Source organism: Xiphophorus maculatus, chromosome 13 (assembly GCF_002775205.1).
Source record: "Xiphophorus maculatus strain JP 163 A chromosome 13, X_maculatus-5.0-male, whole genome shotgun sequence".
Lineage (NCBI taxonomy): Eukaryota > Metazoa > Chordata > Actinopteri > Cyprinodontiformes > Poeciliidae > Xiphophorus > Xiphophorus maculatus.
In genome coordinates, this window is record NC_036455.1 from 23849050 (window position 1) to 23869838 (window position 20789).

At 38.8% G+C, this 20789-nt stretch overlaps 1 protein-coding gene across 6 annotated transcripts in view; it reads left to right on the top strand.

Annotated features, from left to right (window-relative positions):
• kcnq4 (potassium voltage-gated channel subfamily Q member 4) overlaps positions 1-18905 on the top strand; it is a 63302-nt gene extending 44397 nt beyond the window's left edge. For 5 of the 6 annotated variants that reach the window (XM_023345255.1, XM_014476088.2, XM_023345258.1 and 2 more), the window contains 5 exons: positions 2431-2660; positions 2736-2835; positions 15476-15607; positions 17210-17348; positions 17891-18905. In XM_023345255.1, coding sequence (XP_023201023.1) covers positions 2431-2660; positions 2736-2835; positions 15476-15607; positions 17210-17348; positions 17891-18094 — 805 coding nt within the window. In that variant the 3' untranslated portion in view covers positions 18095-18905. The remainder of the gene's footprint in view (positions 1-2430; positions 2661-2735; positions 2836-15475; positions 15608-17209; positions 17349-17890) is intronic. The other variant, XM_023345257.1, reaches the window with a different exon arrangement.
• Positions 18906-20789: the final 1884 nt, after the last annotated feature.

Consider the following 20789-nt stretch of genomic DNA (forward strand, 5'->3'; position numbering starts at 1 on the left):
GCTTTCTAAATGTTTTCTTACAGTTAATGCAAAAACACCATTCACAGCATGCAAGTTCCAGAAAGATGTTGCATTAATATTGCATATAAGAAGCAAGAATATTTACTGTATGTGTGCAACCATAGCTGGCCTTAAACAGGCACTGCATTCTGGTCCACAAATACTTGTGTAAAGATTTTAATATATGAATAGACTTTAAGATTTGTCTTTTTTTGTAAATGCTTGAAAAATTAGGACTGAATTTGGTTGCTAAATTCATGTCAAAAGTCCCAGTTGGCTTATGACTGGCTACAGGCCCTCAGAAAGGTATTCGTAGCCCCAAACTTTCACATTACAACCACAAACCTCAGTGTATTTTATTGGGATCTTATAAGAAAGAACAAATTTAAGTAGAAGAAGGATTTTGACAAATAAATCTGAAAGTATAGAATAGATTCTGATTCAAAATTATTCTTCACTTTCTCTACAAGTCTTTATGGGATCTGCCTCTGCAGGCATCTAGATCCTAAAATATTTGCACATGTTTCTTTTTAAAATAACACACACCAATCCAGCATTGGTCTAGGCTTAGGTTTATTGTCTCTTTAACAAGTTTTTCCCCCCAGAATTAATCTGCATTTAGCTCCATTCATCATCCGGTCAACTCTGACTGGCTTTCTGGTTCCTGCAAAAGAAAAGCTTAACGCCATATAGGACAGTGGTGATATAAAGCACACGAAGCAAATTGCCGTTAGGCAAGAATGTTCAATTTTTGTGTGCAGTTGTGCTTTAGTTGAAAATACACAGTCTACTACTATAATTGGGAAGTTTGGTTAATAACCATTCTCAAAATATTGTATATTAAATAAAAATGCCAATTGGTCTATCACAAACAAAGCCAATGATATACATTTAAAGTTGTGGTTGCAATGGGGTGTGGATACGTTTTTCAGTAAAAACATGCATTTTCTGCTCATCAAAGGTCTTTGATATTGTGGAAAACATTCCAAATAAAGCCTTCCTGCTTTAATTGGTAGTTTTTCGTGAATAAAAGGGTTCACAGCTCTGTGCATGCTCTTCGGTTTCAAACCGATCAAACCTCTGTATCAAATCAACATGCTTGTGTTGTATTTTTTTTTATATGGAGCTTAAGTGCTACTCTTTGCATGCAATGTTCTGGAAAGCATTTACTTCCTTTCCCTACAGCATGCAAAGGTCTATCGACCCCCCCCCCCCCCCTCCTCCATTTCCTGCCAAAAGCCTTTTCATATGAAATGCTGTCCCCCTCTAAGCCTACTCCTGCTATTTAAATGTAATTTTAAATAGCTGGGTTATGTGTATCACACACAAGACAAAGAGTATATCATCTGAAAAGATGTGGGAGTGAACGACTTGGCTGGAGCTGCTCTGCGGTGCATGACAGTTGTGCTGCCTATGGATCCGTGATAGTACGTAACCTCTAAGTGGCTGCAGAGTGGGAGATCTCCACAAGAGCATGCTCTACCAGCAGCATTAGGGAGTCGATCTTTTGTAGAGCCTGCCTTCCAAATAGCTTTTCTCCTGTAAGCAGTTGACCCCACATAGCTCCCTGACTCGGCTTGTGGTGAGTGGTACCGAGTGCTCAGTGAAATGCCTTTGTATTGCTGCCCTTTGAAGCTAATGTTTTGATGCCCTTAAGGTCTGCTGAAGGGATTAAGGTGGTTTCTGTGATTTTTGCAGGACAATCTTTTTGCTGCTCCTGCACTGTAGCAAGTCTTCAGTTTTATTTTGCTGATTCAGGTGCAAAGACAGGGAACAACAGGCCACTCCTTAGGGCAGAATCAGTAAATATTGCACACAGTTCCTCTGTATTTCAGCTACTCTGTCCTTCACTGACAAAACGTAAATCTTTGTTGCGTTCTCGTTTTGTTCTGTTTCTTCATGCGATGCCTGATACTTCAAGAGGCCAAGTTTTTTTATTACCTCTTTTTCTACTAACTCTTTTCTAACAAAGTTAGGTTTCCATTCTGCTCTTTTCCATATCCCTCCCAATAACATGGTGTATTAATACTTTAATGATGGTTTGTGGCAATGCAACCAAAACCAGAAATTTACTTGCTTGAATAAAAGAAAACTGAAATTGTTTGTTTCTTGAAGAAGTCTCACCTCTCATCCAAATGTTTCTGTGATTCTGGTCATTAATAAGAAATCCTAACTTTTCAGAGATGGGATTGCTGATGGGTTTATCGTTTTCTATCAATGATCAGAAATGTGGAAGCCTTTCAGGTGAGAGGCAAAACATATTTTAGAAATGAGAAAAGAAAATCCAGTTGTCTTCTAATCAAGCACCAAGAACCCCCATATCCTGGATGGCTGAGAATCTACACCAAAAAGCTAAAAATTTGATGGCTATCATTTTCCAAAAATACCAGTGCGTCTCCATGAATTTAACTATTTTAACTTCACTGTTAGCAGTAAAATGGGCTTCCGGGATCGGATCCGGATGAACAACTCCCGTTCATCCCAAACCATCCGGAACAAGGCTTCACCGCTGCCGCCCGGCTCCGGCGTCCGGCGCTCCCCGAGCCAGGAGAACGTCCCTGAAGCCACCAGCCCTGGAAAGGTCCAAAAGAGCTGGAGCTTTAACGACCGCACGCGCTTCCGTACCTCCCTTCGCCTCAAGCCACGCCCACCTGTTGATGGTAAGCAGAAATTACACATTTCACCAGAGCTCACAAGAATGTTGCTAATCGTCTTCTTTGCTTCTTGGACTGCAGTGGAGGGGGTTGGAGAGGAAAGCATGGAAGACAAGTCATATTGCGATGTGGCCATGGAGGAGGTGATTCCAGCTGTGAAGACGCTTATACGAGCTGTAAGGTGGGTTCTTTCACCAGGGTACCACCTGTTGTTCTCCAGGAATCATATTCCTGATGAAAGATGATCTAATCTGAGAGTTACAGTAGAATAGACTAGACCAGAAATAGCCCTTACCATCCTTTAGCTGGGAAATTAAGGTTGAAGACCAGCAAAGTGAAAGGCAATCAAAGCATATATGGATAATACAGATTTACACAAAAATAAAAAAATATATATAAACAGAAGTATAACATACTGTACAACACTTATTAACGAAGCACTTATTAAAAATACATACTTTGATCCAAAGAAATGTGCATTAAAATTCAAAAACACTTTTATCCCAAATGGAAATTAAATGTTGTTGTAACTCATTTAATTAAAGTTATTGTGTATTTCTGTATTAAAAACACCAACAAATTACTTACAAGAAGGGAAAATGAAAACTGTGCAAACAGAGAAGCACTAATGACAGCAGGAATGTTACTTGAAACATAAAAAACTGGAAATAGCAGCAGTGATTTAAACACTTCTAGAGTTTGTTGGGAGTGGTGAGGGTTATAAAGTTATATCAGCTTTTGGGAGGAAGGATCTGTGATACTACTGCTTTGTGCACCTAGGATGTAGCAGTCTGTCATTGAAGGAGCTCTCCAGTTCAGTAACAGCTTCAAGCATGTTGGGTGGAGGCATTGTCCATCAGGGATGCTGTAGAAAGTTTGGGGGAACAAGCATGACAAAGCAAATGCTTAGTCATGTTTTACTCATGGAGAGAATAAAGCTGCCCACATTAGACGACATGTGCTTGTGTGCACAGGCCAGGAGAGCAGAGTGCATACTGTAGTTGACATCAAAAGGCAAGCTATGTCTTTACTTCATGCAGATTTGACTGATCAAGCAGAAATATCCACTTTTGGATACATCCACTTAGTGTGAGCATGGTTAGATTCCCCATGTGACCTTGTCACTCAGGTAGCTTGGCTGGTCATGTGTGAGGTTCTGCGATACGGTGGCCTATAAGGAAAATTTACGTGACTACACACAGACACGGGTAAAAACCCAATCTAGGTGGATCATAACACAATATGACTAAACTGAGGCACATTATTTTGTACAGTTCTGACAAGGACAACTCTAATAAAATGTGATTAAGGGCTTTTGTGATATTTAAGTCAGTTTCTGACATTGTGTTATCTCTTCCTGTAATGGAAGCACTACTGGACAAACTCTGATGTTCTCTAAGAATATTATTTCACTGGAGGATGTTCTTACAAAACATGTGCTGTCGCTCTGGAGTGTTGGTGGATTTTTTTTCTTTTAGGCCACTTTGACATTTTTCCAGCATGTTCCAGAGAATCTGCATACAAAGCCAATACAGAAAGCATTAATGTCTGCTTGCTCAGCATGTGCACTCACATGTGAATGCTGCAGCAAGTCCTTCAAAGCATTTATACGAAACATTCATGAATATAAGAGCAGCTTCACATGCTCTTCTGAAGGACCCTTTCCTTCACAACGTATTTGCGATATTGACACAAAAACAATCACCTGGGAAACATTGTGTGCCATTTTACTAACGTGTCGCAAGTTTGGCTCTGTAATTGTACCTTTAGTATCATGTTGTGAGCTTAGTTTGTCTGATTGTGGAGTATATGAGTCAACAATTTTCTGAGATTTTTTTTTGTGAGAATTTTTATTTTCTTTAATGCCACTCACATTTATACAGGATTTTTAAATGAAAATTGGCACACATTGCTACTGACTTACGAGTCATATTTTTCCCCCTCATATTAAACAATTTTCCCAGAAAAAAATAAATTCATATCCTTATCTTGTCCTAATCTGTAGCTGATTATGTATTTTTTTTATTATTATTTTTTCAGTTCCATGAAACAGAAAATTCCAAGAAGTTCTCAAGCAGCACTGCGGGCACGGCGTCCATCCCTACACACACACACACACACACGCCTACACTCAGATTACCTGTATGAAGTTTTTTCACTGATGGTGGCAGAAAAACTACAATTGCTAGCAAACATCTGGTGCTGGGGCCGGGCCGTACTCCTGGGGGGGTTGATGAAAGCAGTTTATAATACCTCTGTTTCCTGGTCCCTGATGTCAGCACTGGAGCCTGACTGCATTTCTCAAGGCTGCGTGATGCTGTCTATGGAGTTCTATATTTACAACATGACGATGCCCTTGGGAGAAATGACCTTGCGCATGAATATTTTTATGAGGATATTTTCTTATATTGGATCTGATCACGGCATTTAGTTTTTTCTCATTTAAAACATTCTTGTAAGAATTTGGTTTTGTAAAAGCTTCTTTAAGAGCTGCAGTTCACTTTTTTTCTATTTCATCATGCTACATCTATGAACATAAATGTATGTCATTGGGATTTTATGTGACTGAATAATATAACGGAGCACATTTGTGAAGTGGAATTTAGTTGGCAAATGCGTTTCCATCTCCACTTTTTCGAAAAAGCCGAATGTAATTGGGGCCTGCCATGCAAAGCAATGGCAGGAACCTATTGCTATTCTCCCAAGAAAAGTTTCTTTATTATTATTGGGGCCTGCCATGCAAAGCAATGGCAGGAACCTATTACTCTACACCCAACAAGCGTCTCTTTAATATTATTGGGGCCTGCCATGCAAAGCAATGGCAGGAACCTATTACTCTACACCCAACAAGCGTCTCTTTAATATTATTATAATTCTTTATTTTTCTTCCGTAACCGTTAATGCGGCTCGTACCGCTGGGTGCACACCTACAAATGAGGTATCAAAACGTGCAGAAAATTCACGCCATTGGAGCTATTATTTTTGGTGGGATTTGGGCTTAACGTGGCGACATAATTCGCAAAAAACTGCGAAAAAAACCCCATTATAACTCAATGGGAAAAATCCTAGAAATACCCTATTTTTGAGGATTTGCTGTGTCGTCACAAATTCACCTAGAAATGCCATTCAAATTTCATTTTGTAGATACGTCTGTGATCTCTTCGAAAGTGAAGACGGCTCGTCGATACCAGTTACGGTTTGTCCACAATTTGCCTCTAAGCGACCCAAAGTTTCTCATTTTTGCTCAAGTTAGAGTGCGTTTCTGGCTGCTTAGAGTGAGAGATGAAGACAACTTTTTCAACCCAAATCATTTTTGAAATCGCCATCACGCCCACAAATATTGCACGATTAGTATCAAAATCGGTCCTGACATTGATACGCCTGTCTGCTCCGGTAAAATGTTTTCGAAATTTATCTAGACCGTACGGTTTTCTGTCACGGTGCTTCAGAGCAAAGTCATGCGACAGGATTTTCTGAGGCTGTCTGAGGCTCTCTCCCATGTATTTGAATAGAATTTCAGATCTGGGCACAACATTTCTTTCTCTCATCGCTGTAAATGTTCTGAGTGAGGTACAGATATGAATCTCGGGACTATCGCAGAAGACACATTGAACTGTCATACGCTGCAAACGCTTTTCGAATATGTATTACGGTTCCCGAACAAGAAGGATTTGTTTCCAATGCTTTTTTGTCAGTAAAATGTGTTTGCTCAAACACACAATTGTGTGTTTGAGAGCTCAGCGCTCAGAGCTCACACCTGCTGAGACCATTATTTACCATAGCAACGGAACTCAAGAGGCTATTGGCTGCTGATTTGGACTACAGATACGCATCGCTGTAGTTCTATCTATCCTCAGTTGAAACAGATCAGGACTGAGAACTGGCCTTTAGAACTACCTGCTGCTATGGGCTGTATATAACTGATTGAACTCAGTAACTGTTACACATGGGATTAGTTTGGAACTTTAAAATTAAGCATACTGAAAATTTCAAAATAAAAGCCTTGAATATTTTACATGACGTAATTGCTCTTTTTGGCCGTATATGACTTTTTCATCCAAAGCAATGTTACACATGGGATTAGTTTGGAACTTTAAAATGGAGCATAATAATAATTTCAAAATAAAAGCCTTGAATATTTTACATGACGTAATTGCTCTTATTGGCCGTATATGACTTTTTCATCCAAAGCAATGTTACACATGGGATTAGTTCGGAACTTTAAAATGGAGCATAATAATAATTTCAAAATAAAAGCCTTGAATATTTTTACATCAGGTAATTGCGCTTTTTGGCTTTATGTGACTTTTTTATCCAAAGCACTGTTACACAATGGAATAGTTTGGCCCTCTGAAATGAAGCATACTGAAAATTTCAAAATAAAAGCCTTGAATATTTTTACGTCATGTAATTGCTCTTTTTGGCCGTATATGACTTTTTCATCCAAAGCACTGTTACACATGGGATTTGTTCGGAACTTTAAAATGGAGCATAATAATAATTTCAAAATAAAAGCCTTGAATATTTTTACATCAGGTAATTGCGCTTTTTGGCTTTATGTGACTTTTTCATCCAAAGCACTGTTACACATGGGATTAGTTCGGAACTTTAAAATGGAGCATAATAATAATTTCAAAATAAAAGCCTTGCATATTTTTACATCAGGTAATTGCGCTTTTTGGCTTTATGTGACTTTTTTATCCAAAGCACTGTTACACATGGGATTCGTTCAGAACTTTAAAATGGAGCATACTGAAAATTTCAAAATAAAAGCCTTGAATAGTTTTTACATCATGCAATTGCTGTTTTTGGCTTTGTATGACTTTTTCATCCAAAGCACTGTTACACATGGGATTAGTTCGGAACTTTAAAATGAAGTTTAACAAAACTTCCAAAATAAAAGCCTTGACAAAAATTTTAAATCGTACTGAATGGTGCACGTCCGCCTCGCTTAACGTTCTTGCGGTTCTCCGCGTGCCATTGATTACGTTGCGGCGTTCTTTAGCGTCGATGCCGATTTGTGGCGTGACGACGCCGGGCCCGAACCCCACGGGCGCGCCTTGGCAGGCCCCGGCTAAATTTCTTCCGAAATTTTCTAGTTATAATTCTTTATTTTTCTTCCGTAACCGTTAATGCGGCTCGTACCGCTGGGTGCACACCTACAAATGAGGTATCAAAACGTGCAGAAAATTCACGCCATTGGAGCTATTACTTCTGGTGGGATTTGGGCTTAACGTGGCGACATAATTCGCAAAAAACTACGAAAAAAACCCCATTATAACTCAATGGGAAAAATCCTAGAAATACCCTATTTTTGAGGATTTGCTGTGTCGTCACAAATTCACCTAGAAATGCCATTCAAATTTCATTTTGTAGATACGTCTGTGATCTCTTCGAAAGTGAAGACGGCTCGTCGATACCAGTTACGGTTTGTCCACAATTTGCCTCTAAGCGACCCAAAGTTTCTCATTTTTCTTCAAATTAGAGTGACAGCCCATCTCGGTTCATATCTGGGCACAACATTTCTTTCTCTCATCACTGTAAATGCTCTGAGTGAGGTACAGATATGAATCTCGGGACTATCGCAGAAGACACATTGAACTGTCATACGCTCGAAACGCTTTTCGAATATGTATTACGGTTCCCGAACAAGAAGGATTTGTTTCCAATGCTTTTTTTCAGTAAAGTGTGTTTGCTCAAACACACTTGTGTGTTTGAGAGCTCACAGCTCAGAGCTCACACCTGCTGAGACCATTATTTGCCATAGCAACGGAACTCAAGAGGCTATTGGCTGCTGATTTGGACTACGAATACGCATCACTGTAGTTCTATCTATCCTCAGTTGAAACAGATCAGGACTGAGAACTGGCCTTTAGAACTACTGCTGCTATGGGCTGTATATAACTGATTTAACTCAGTAACTGTTACACATGGGATTACTTTGGAACTTTAAAATGGAGCATAATAATAATTTCAAAATAAAAGCCTTGAATAGTTTTACATCAGGTAATTGCTGTTTTTGGCTTTATTTGACGTTTTCATCCAAAGCACTGTTACACATGGGATTACTTTGGAACTTTAAAATGGAGAATAATAATAATTTCAAAATAAAAGCCTTGAATATTTTTACATCAGGTAATTGCTTTTTTTGGCCGCATATGACTTTTTCATCCAAAGCAATGTTACACATGGGATTAGTTTGGAACTTTAAAATGGAGAATAATAATTTCAAAATAAAAGCCTTGAATATTTTTACATCAGGTAATTGCTGTTTTTGGCTTTATTTGACGTTTTCATCCAAAGCACTGTTACACATGGGATTACTTTGGAACTTTAAAATGGAGAATAATAATAATTTCAAAATAAAAGCCTTGAATATTTTTACATCAGGTAATTGCTGTTTTTGGCTTTATATGACTTTTTCATCCAAAGCACTGTTACAAATGGGATTAGTTTGGAACTTTAAAATGGAGCATAATAATAATTTCAAAATAAAAGCCTTGAATATTTTTACATCAGGTAATTGCTCTTTTTGGCTTTATTTCACTTTTTCATCCAAAGCACTGTTACACGTGGTATTAGTTTGGCCCTTTGAAATGAAGCATTCTGAAAATTTCAAAATAAAAGCCTTGAATAATTTTACATGACGTAATTGCTCTTTTTGGCTTTATTTGACTTTTTCATCCAAAGCACTGTTACACGTGGTATTAGTTTGGCCCTTTGAAATGAAGCATACTGAAAATTTCAAAATAAAAGCCTTGAATATTTTTACATCAGCTACTTGTGTTTTGAGCATTATATAACTATTTTAACCCAAGGACTATTACGCATGGGATTAGTTTGGCCCTTTGAAATGAAGGTTAACAAAACTTCCAAAATAAAAGCCTCGACAACATTTTAAATCGTACCGAACGGTGCACGTCCGCCTCGCTTAACGTTCTTGCGGTTCTCCGCGTGCCACTGATCACGTCGCGGCGTCCTTTGGCGTCGACGCCGATTTGTGGCGCGACGACGCCGGGCCCATGCCCGACGGGCGCGCCTTGGCAGGCCCCGGCTAAATTTCTTCCGAAATTTTCTAGTTATTCTTTATTTTTCATCCGTAACCGTTAATGCGGCTCATACCGCTGCGTGCACACCTACAAAAGAGGTATCAAAACGTGCAGAAAATTCACGCCATTCCAGCTATTACTTTTGGTGGGATTCGGGATTAACATGGCGACATAATTCGCAAAAAACTACGAAAAAAACCCCATTATAACTCAATGGGAAAAATCCTAGAAATACCCTATTTTTGAGGATTTGCTGTGTCGTCACAAATTCACCTAGAAATGCCATTCAAATTTCATTTTGTAGATACGTCTGTGATCTCTTCGAAAGTGAAGACGGCTCGTCGATACCAGTTATGGTTTGTCCACAATTTGCCTCTAAGCGACCCAAAGTTTCTCATTTTTGCTCATATTAGAGTGACAGCCGACCTCGGTTCATATCTGGGCACAACATTTCTTTCTCTCATCACTGTAAATGCTCTGAGTGAGGTACAGATATGAATCTCGGGACTATCGCAGAAGACACATTGAACTGTCATACGCTTAAAACGCTTTTCGAATATGTATTACGGTTCCCGAACAAGAAGGATTTGTTTCCAATGCTTTTTTTCAGTAAAGTGTGTTTGCTCAAACACACTTGTGTGTTTGAGAGCTCACAGCTCAGAGCTCACACCTGCTGAGACCATTATTTGCCATAGCAACGGAACTCAAGAGGCTATTGGCTGCTGGTTAGGACTACGAATACGCATCGTTGTAGTTCTATCTATCCTCAGTTGAAACAGATCAGGACTGAGAACTGGCCTTTACAACTACTTGCTGCTTTGGGCTGTATATAACTGATTTAACTCAGTAACTGTTACACATGGGATTAGTTTTACACTTTAAAATTAAGCATATTGAAAATTTCACAATAAAAGCCCTGAATATTTTTACATGACGTAATTGCTCTTTTTTGGCTTTATTTGACTTTTTCATCCAAAGCACTGTTACACATGGTATTAGTTTGGCCCTTTAAAATGAAGCTTAACAAAAATTTCAAAATAAAAGCCTTGAATATTTTTACATCAGCTACTTGTGTTTTGAGCATTATATAACTATTTTAACCGAAGGACTATTACGCATGGGATTAGTTTGGCCCTTTGAAATGAAGCATCCTGCAAATTTCAAAATAAAAGCCTTGAATATTTTTACATGACGTAATTGCTCTTTTTGGCTTTATTTGACTTTTTCATCCAAAGCACTGTTACACATGGTATTAGTTTGGCCCTTTGAAATGAATATTAACAAAAATTTCAAAATTAAAGCCTTGAATATTTTTACATCATGTAATTGCTCTTTTTGGCTTTATTTGACTTTTTCATCCAAAGCACTGTTACACGTGGTATTAGTTTGGCCCTTTGAAATGAAGCTTAACAAAAGTTTCAAAATAAAAGCCTTGAATATTTTTACATGACGTAATTGCTCTTTTTGGCTTTATTTGACTTTTTCATCCAAAGCACTCTTACACGTGGTATTAGTTCAGAACTTTAAAATGAAGCATACTGAAAATTTCAAAATAAAAGCCTTGAATATTTTACATGAAGTAATTGCTCTTTTTGGCCGTATATGACTTTTTCATCCAAAGCAATGTTACACATGGGATTAGTTCGGAACTTTAAAATGGAGCATAATAATAATTTCAAAATAAAAGCCTTGAATATTTTTACATCAGGTAATTGCTGTTTTTGGCTTTATTTGACGTTTTCATCCAAAGCACTGTTACACATGGGATTACTTTGGAACTTTGAAATGAAGCATACTGAAAATTTCAAAATAAAAGCCTTGAATATTTTTACATCAGGTAATTGCTGTTTTTGGCTTTATATGACTTTTTCATCCAAAGCACTGTTACACATGGGATTAGTTTGGAACTTTAAAATGGAGCATAATAATAATTTCAAAATAAAAGCCTTGAATATTTTTACATCAGGTAATTGCTCTTTTTGGCTTTATTTGACTTTTTCATCCAAAGCACTGTTACACGTGGTATTAGTTTGGCCCTTTGAAATGAAGCATTCTGAAAATTTCAAAATAAAAGCCTTGAATAATTTTACATGACGTAATTGCTCTTTTTGGCTTTATTTGACTTTTTCATCCAAAGCACTGTTACACGTGGTATTAGTTTGGCCCTTTGAAATGAAGCATACTGAAAATTTCAAAATAAAAGCCTTGAATATTTTTACATCAGCTACTTGTGTTTTGAGCATTATATAACTATTTTAACCCAAGGACTATTACGCATGGGATTAGTTTGGCCCTTTGAAATGAAGGTTAACAAAACTTCCAAAATAAAAGCCTTGACAACATTTTAAATCGTACCGAACGGTGCACGTCCGCCTCGCTTAACGTTCTTGCGGTTCTCCGCGTGCCACTGATCACGTCGCGGCGTCCTTTGGCGTCGACGCCGATTTGTGGCGCGACGACGCCGGGCCCATGCCCGACGGGCGCGCCTCGGCAGGCCCCGGCTAAATTTCTTCCGAAATTTTCTAGTTTCTTTTTATTTTTTTTATTTTATTTTTGCCAAATTGAAGAAACTATTTCAAACTTTACCATTTCTATTAACTGTGCCAGGATTTGATCTCGGGATCTTCTTGCTGAAAGGGAACAGTGGAACAAATTGTGCCTCCATGCACCTCTGTATTCTACCCCGTTTACTCTAATAACCTTCAATAAAATTAAGAGGAACCTCCCTGCTAAGATATTCATAAGTAACCTAATTAACAAATGGAGTCTACCTGTGTCTAATTTAATCTCGGTATGAAGCTGCGAAGATCTTACAGGTTTTTTAGAGGACATTAGTGAGCCAGAGCTACAGTGGAAGGATTTGGATTTGGACCGTGATTGGATTTGACCGTCCAGTCAAAGTAAAAATGTAAATTTGATTTAGAGTCATTGGCAAGATTTTAATAACCTGACTTGGGCATGGCTTGGGTTTGCAGCTTTAGCTGATTTGAGAACTGGTTCTACAAAGTTTTGACTCAGGAGAATGAATACAAAGGTCTGCCACACGTTTCAGATTTTCAGTAATTAGACGTGTGGAAAACATGCATCTTTCCCCCACTGTGGACCATGAACCTGTCAGTGCGGTACTTTGCGTCTTGCTCGTTATCTGTAAGAGATGCTAAGTGTGCATTTTACTTCCCTTCATGGTCTACTTTTTATTGCTTTTTCACATGAGATTGAATAAGATTGAAACAATGAAGGGACGATCATGTGACAACATACAGAGTAGTTCATGGGTTTTGAGCTCTCCATGCTTGATTTGACATGTTTTGGCGCTAAATTCAAACTGATGTTATAACCGCCACGTTTGGCTAAGCTGTCCTTCAGATGTGTCATTCCTATTTCAGGCGTGCGCCACCGAGTGTTTCTGTGTGACAGTCTGATGCCACTGATAGGCCATTTTTACTGACCTATCAGGTTTGTGCTTGACTCAGCAGATAACTCTGACCTCAGCTGCTCTGTGCTGCAGACAATAGAAGGGGGGGAGTTCCTAAAGATAGTGCAGGTGTGTAAACAGCAGGTGTTTTCACTGTGTTAGCACACAGGTACATGTGCAACATCTCAGCACGGCTCATGATTGATGTCCTGGAAACACAGAAAGGCTTTAGTGCTGAGACTTCACTTTAGATGCATGTGGTTTATCAGTGCCAGGCTGCCTGAATAAATGTGTATGGTGCTGGGTTTATGTATGGAGAGAGGAGCGGAGAAAACAAAGCCTGTGTGCGTCTCTTCTGTAACTCCCCACGTGCAAAAATGTGATACTGCATAACAACATTCTTGCAAGCTTGCAGTCTTTGATGAAGTGCCTGCTTTAATAGATAAATAATTTGGACATGGTTTCCATTTATAGTGATCTGATGTCATTTGTTGTTGTGGCTTTCAGGTGTAATAGTTTTACGGCCTTATTATTTTTATGTTTTATATTAATCTGTTATACATATACTTCACCTCGTGGGCTGGGTTTTGTCACTTAGCAGGCGCATAGTTATAATCCAGAAAGATTCAGGCCTACTCCTGCAGTGGCTCATCCGTCTTGGCCCACCTTGGGTTCATGTCAGCAAAACAGTCATTTTTAATTCCCAGATAAAACCTGCCATTTGAGACTATCTGGGAATCACCTTTGCTGAATTGCAGAAATGTTTGCAGTGGCTTTGCAAGCATTTTGGGCCACAGCTGACACTTCCTCTCTCCCCAGTCATCACCGTGTTTCTACATCTCAACTTCCTAGCACCGAGAAGCGATAATATCTTTTAGTTAGCCGTGCCAACTGTGCCGCGCAGTGACTGGAAATTGTCTGGATGAGGGTGGGGGCGCTGAAACCTGACTCCGTGTTATTAAAGCCATTTTAGTGAGCAGGAAGGAGAAGTCAGCATTTTGAGGAAACCCTCGGAGGATACAAAACCCCCCTCATTCTCTTTCAACCTTTTCCTTAACCCACACCTGAGGCCCGCCCTGGCAAGGAAAAAAAAAAAACTGTGCCTACTTGCAAATTAAGAAAAGACTGCTTGCAAAAATACTCCAAACGCATAAGTCATCAAGAAGCTGAGTGCTGCGTGAGGAGAAGGGGGACTGCGCTGACGGCTATTAAGGCACCGGGTCACCATCTAGTCCTTCTCCTTTCCACTCACTTCCCTGCTTTACTCAAACATTCTTCTCATCTTCACTAGTCATCCTGATTCAAACATCTAAAATGTGTTCACACATTGTGACTCAATAATATTGAGATCTTGACTTATGTCAGTTTAGGTGGACAGCCTGGTCTTGTTAGGTTCGCAACTTTCCTTTTATTTCAAAATAATGCACCGCTTTCACATAAAGTTGTTGACACATTTATATGTCTGTATGATTCCATTGTGTTTTATTGTTTGTATGTTGCAGCTCAGAGACAGGAGTTTCTGCTGATAAATAAACCTTTATCCTTTTTCATGCTGAAAATCTTGTCTTTCCATCACTTGCATAACCAACCACTGGAAGAAGAAACCACTGCTTATTGTGTTTATTGCGTCATTTAAAGCTTCTTTTGACACATTGTGTTGCACAGCCAGCCTTCCTGGCAAAGAGAACAAAGGGGAGCAGAGGTAACAGGCAACACACAAAGCCAGGTGCAGACATCTTTAAACTTTTCTCCACATTTTTTCCCGTTTTTATCTCTGTTACAGGCTCTACTCCCTCATGCGTGACCTTTAAGCAAAGCCCCACTGCCAGGGGATGTTGTCAGTGGATGTGTTCACCTGGTATAGTGGTGTAGGGTTAACAATCCTGGGTCTGACTCCCCCACACTCGGGTGTGGGTGGTGATTATGAGCTGTGTGCACCCGGGAGCGGGAGCAGCTGTGGTCCACCAGTGGTTCCAACACAGCTGTCACAATGACAAAAGAGCAGAAACTGGGGATAGAATAGAGGTGTGTGTTATCCTATCCATGGAACTGTGCTAATTGCTGAAACAGCAAATCCCGATAAGAAAATGTCTTTGGGAGAGGCGCTGAGCATCTCAATATATCCACATGGTTTAGTAGGTTTGTGACTGCTTTCTTTATGGGCCTGCTTGTGAAAGATAAGGTCATGCGGACTTTAATTAATCTTGTTATTGTCGGGGTGAGCTGCATTGTTTGATAGCCTCCTGCTTATGCATTTTTTCCAGAGGTTTACGGTGCTTCTGTGCGTTTCCTGTGCGGTTTTAAACTCTACGCAGAAAGGTAATAACTGGAAGAGTGTTGTGTTTGTGTGTGTGTAGGATTCTGAAGTTTCTAGTGGCGAAGAGGAAGTTTAAGGAGATGCTGCGTCCATATGACGTGAAAGACGTCATAGAGCAGTACTCTGCAGGACACCTGGACATGCTGGGCCGCATCAAGAGCTTGCAGATGAGGTACCTTAATCTTTATAACATACACTGATCTGCTTCTGTAGAATCTGTAAAAAAAACAAGACATTAATCTCATGATACGTTTTCTGCCATTGTAAATAATAAGCATAATATATTTCCTATTTTTGCATGCCAGGATTTACTAAATCCTTTGTTTTTCACAAACTCCTAAAATATGTCAAAACAACTGCAGATGAAATATAACATCTTAATTGTTACATTATATATATGCATTTAGCAAAACAAACCCAGAACGCGGAGGTATACTGCAAAAGTATTCATACCCCCAAGCCTTTTAGCATTTTGTGATGTTGCAAACTTCAATGCATTTTATTGGGATTTTATGAGAATGGTCAAACAAATAAAAATTAAAAAGTGGTACGTGTACATGTAATCAGGAAACTTCACTCTGGTACCCCCAATAAAATCCAGAGCAAATCACTGGAAATGGCATGTGAAAAGCTAAAGGAAGGCCAGTTAGTTTGAGGTCTGATTACATCAGACCAAAATGTAGCTTTTTGGTCTTAATGCAAACAGCTTTAAGACTTTTTTGGTCTTTACCCTCTGCCTACTGGGAGGGGCAGAGGGTGAACAATGTGCATCATCCACACCACGAGTGGCTAAGGGAAGGCCTGGGGGCCATTTGCAGCACCTATGCTTATTTTGTACGTCCCCGGCTTTAATTCAGAAATTATGAAAAATTGGCCTGCCAAAGGGCTGAGAGCCAAATTTTTTAGTATATTTTTAATCAATTGGGCCCAAAAGAATTGCCAAACTGGATGCCTTTAATGAAAATGTGGGGAATGTCTTTAAATTTTACAGCTGTATTGACTAAGACATATTGCTTTATTCTTTTAATAAAAATATTTCATTCTTAGTTTATTGTCAAATAGATAAAATTTATTGTCTATTATTTATTTATTTTTTTTGGCCCATGTGAAGTGACGTTTAAACGCCTCTGCCCTAAACAAACAGTCATTACTTCAAAGCATGGTGGTGGCTCCTCATGCTGTGGGGATGCTTTTCTTTTGCCTGGACAGAAAAGCTGGCCAATTTAATAGGAAGAAGGGTGGAAAAAAAATCTGAATTTTAATAAACAGTCTTATATTTTGTTACATTCTCTGCATTTCTACCAACTGATCAACTTAATTTTCAAAAACTTAAAAAAAAAATTTATTTTAACTTTATAACCCTATATACTCTTTATTGCTTTCAGCAAGGGTAAAATTAATTAAATATGACTGAAATTTTTAATATTTAGTCATTTTGTTTCTTATTCTGCATAACTGCAGCACATTTTATTATTCTGTGTAAAAAAAAATTGATAAAGTTAGGAGTTAGGAGTTAGGATTAAATTGGTCTGATGGTCATGATTGCTGGTTATTTTTTTTCTTGGCTATGACAGACAAGGCACTGAAAAATATTTACATTATGCAGAGAACATTGTAGGGAGTAGTCCATTGTAGTCCATAAGTTTGGACTTTAGGAATTGTAACTTTGGTGAGAACTAAAGCGTACGCTAAAGTAAGACATTGAAAAAGAAGTGCAATATGAAATGTTTAATATTCATAATACTTACTGGACCCTGTTTCCTCTGTGTAATAGGGTGGATCAGATAATTGGGCGAGGAGGTGTTCAGCCTGATAAAAAACTGCGACCCGAAAAAGGAGAGAAGACGCCTCCAGAACTGGACTCTCTGGACGAGCTCAGCATGATGGGCCGTGTGGTCAAAGTGGAGAAACAGGTACCAGAAGACAACGATATTTGAAGAGTGTAGCTGCGTTTCCATTACAAATGTTTGCAAAGCCTTGTCGATTTTCCGATAATGTAGAAAGAAACACTATTAATCTGCAATTGTGGTGTTTCCATTAAGTAAGAAATGCAATTAAAATCACACATGAATAATATTGTTCACACGATAAGTCATTAAAAACATGCAGCTACGTCATCCTCCTAACACTTTCTGTCGTCTTTTACGCCAGTCATCACATCCGATTGTTATCGCATGACTTGTGTGATGTGAGAAAAGTGTTTCCATTGAACTTTTGTGAAGTATACACATTTTGAAACGGTCAAAAGCTTTTAGCAAAAAACTGGTTTTATTTGTCTTTGGCGTGTTTCCATTACGTAAAGTTTTTTTTTTTTTTCGTAATTCCAATTTGTGCAGTTATATGGACTAATGGAAACAGCTAACGGAGCTGTGTGAAAGGGTGACCAACTAACCAGATGGAAAGGTTATAAAGCAGCTGACATCTCACAGTCCAGTGTTGGTGTGTCTCTCTTTAGGTACAGTCTATAGAAAACAAGTTGGACCTCATGCTCAACTTCTACTCGCAGTGCTTGAAGAAAGGCTCCTCCCACGTCACGCTGTCCTCCCTCCTGGACCCCGACTTGACGTCTGACTACCACAGCCCCACGGACCAAAGAGACCTCTTCCCGTCCGCTAACACACTGAACATCTCCCAGTCTGACAGCGGGAACTTGGAATGACAATGGGACACAGACACTAACCCTTTACAATATGTCCTCCTTACACTGAGTCCTTTCTCTGAGCAGCCCAGCATACCAAACTTCCCCTTTAATTCAGATCTGGTATGATTGCCCCTCCCATCTCAAGTCTCCATCCTCAGCCCTTTATCCTGGAGTGAATGTTTCTGGAGCTGGTCAGACATTGGCCAGTAGGTGGCTCCAGCTGACGAGGAGCCTCAGCCAAAGCTGCTTACCGCACACGCCTGTCAACTCACTGGATGAGGAAAGTACTTGACTACTGAAGCAGTCTCACCCACTCACATCGTGCTGTATATCTAAACCTACTTTAAAACTTTAATTGTAGACAGACTGTGGAAGGACGTTTTGCAGATATCCGGAGGAATTGTCTCTTTCCTCTTTATTGTCTGGTTTTATTTTTCCTTGGGCACTTCAATTAACTGAAAGTCGTTTAAGAGCGTTCCCATTCAGACATTAGGGTGACAAGACAGTTTTTCATGCTGTGATGAATGTAGCTGTTCCTTTGTTCAAAAGCAACTGCAATCCAAGAACAAGAGCGACTGACACCTGAAGGAAAAACACAGTTGGACCTGGATCAGCTGCACCGGCACAAGGTCCCACCCAGCAAGGGAAATTCTGTTTTCCAGATCAGACGTTAATCACCCAAACGTTTCGCATGAGAACAGAGTGGAAATAATGTGCTGGATTGACTGTGGATTTGGACTGTACCTTAGTGTAAATTGTTGTTTGTTTTCACTTGCATATCCTCTTTAGGAAGTCTGGTCTCTGACAAGCCCAACAGCAAAAAAAAAAAGAAAAAAAAAAAGACACACTTTTTGTTTCCAGCTCAGCTGGCATTGTATTGAGGATTATGTAGGATTTAATAGAGCCATGGTGGTCCGTTGTAATTCTCAGATCTCTCTTTTGCAATTTTTCCAGACTACTGTGCGAACTACGGCCATTTTAGTGATATACACTTTTATTTTTAAAACAAAACCTCTAAAAGTCTCTGTCTTGCAGCCCATAATCCTGCCATATTTATTCATCAGACTTGCTTTTAAAGGGATAGTCCAGAATTTTAGTGGAGGAGCTCTGTAAAAACATAATGAAAGGTTAATATATCTGTCGGATCCCAGTTCTCTTGGTGTCTTTGTTTTGTTTAGATCCAGAACTTTGGACCCAGAGGCTGCATGTCTAGTTTAGCGAATTTACCTACTCAATGGCAAAATGTATATCTGTTGTATATTTAAGGAAAACAAAATAATTTGCTTTCTTATCAATCAATCAATCAAATTTTATTTGTATAGCACATTTCAGCAGCAAGACATTTCAAAGTGCTTTACATCATTACAAACACAGAAACACAATGCAACATAGAATCAACAATCAAAACATGACATTAAGTAAAGTTCCATCAATAAATTTGTAATTGATTACATTTCAAATACAATTCTAAACAGGTGGGTTTTTAGTCGAGATTTAAAAGAAGTCAGTGTTTCAGCTGTTTTACAGTTTTCTGGAAGTTTGTTCTTAGAAAATGTTAAATAAGTTCTGGCTTATTATATTAATTTTAGTCCAAACAACTATAAATACTAAAAACATAATCACATTTTTCAAGAAATTCAGGGTTTAACATTGCCAACAACCAACATTTAAAGTCATGACTAATCATAAATGTATTTAAAGCTTCTTTGGTTTTCTAAATTTGTTAAATTAAATAATCAACTTTAATGAAACTTTTGATTTCAGTTCTATTTATAGGAAATCATGACGCGTTCTGTCTGGCATTCATTTAAACTTTTCAAGCAAAACAAGCTGGCAAAATCACTTTCTTGTGATTTCCAGCAACACTTGAACTACTAGGAAACAACTTCGCAAGGCAACACATTTCAGCTTGTGGCCTTCATCAGGGTCACATTCCTTCCATGTTTTGGAAGTTTTTCCAAGAGTTATTTTGACTGGATCCAAAGACCAGCAGGGATACTTTGAAGTGACTTGAAGAATAACTCTTATTTTGAGGCAGTGGTCACAAATCTAGAAATGTGTTTGTGTGCTGCAACTCCAAGCTGCTCTGATGCATTAAAAGTTGGAGCCTTTAAAATGCTAGAAGACAATTTTGGTTTCAATCCCCGTTCAAAATAGCATTAGCTTCAGTCTCTGGGTCCTGCAAGTCTGTATTTACCCTAAACAAAGACAGCAAGAGAATGAGTTATCTCCTTTAAGTAAGACATTAACTCATTGTTAACTGTTACAGAACTTCAATTAAAATAATTCTGACAGATAAAACTTAGATCCTCCATATGAATTTAGACGGACTATGCTGAAAGCAGTTTTCTGCACTGCTTTTCATCACTCATATCTGACCTCAAGTCAGGTAATACCTCGCAACCTCTGTGTCACAAGGGCAGTTTTTACTCTTGTTCCTGTATCAGATGTCATATGCATATAAAGACAGCACAAGCACAGTTTTAAACAATGAATGATGCTCAAAAAATCCAGGTCTAATGCATGAATTTCAGATTATCATTAATGCACGTTCCATTAAGACGCTTCAGAACAAAAGGGTGTGCAGTAGATCATTACAATTTTACATGCAGACAAACACGAACAACGGAAGCAATTCCTTTTCTGGCACTTCATAAATGGAACGCCATTTTGTTGTTTAATTTAGCCTCTGCCTATTTCCTATTCCCATGTG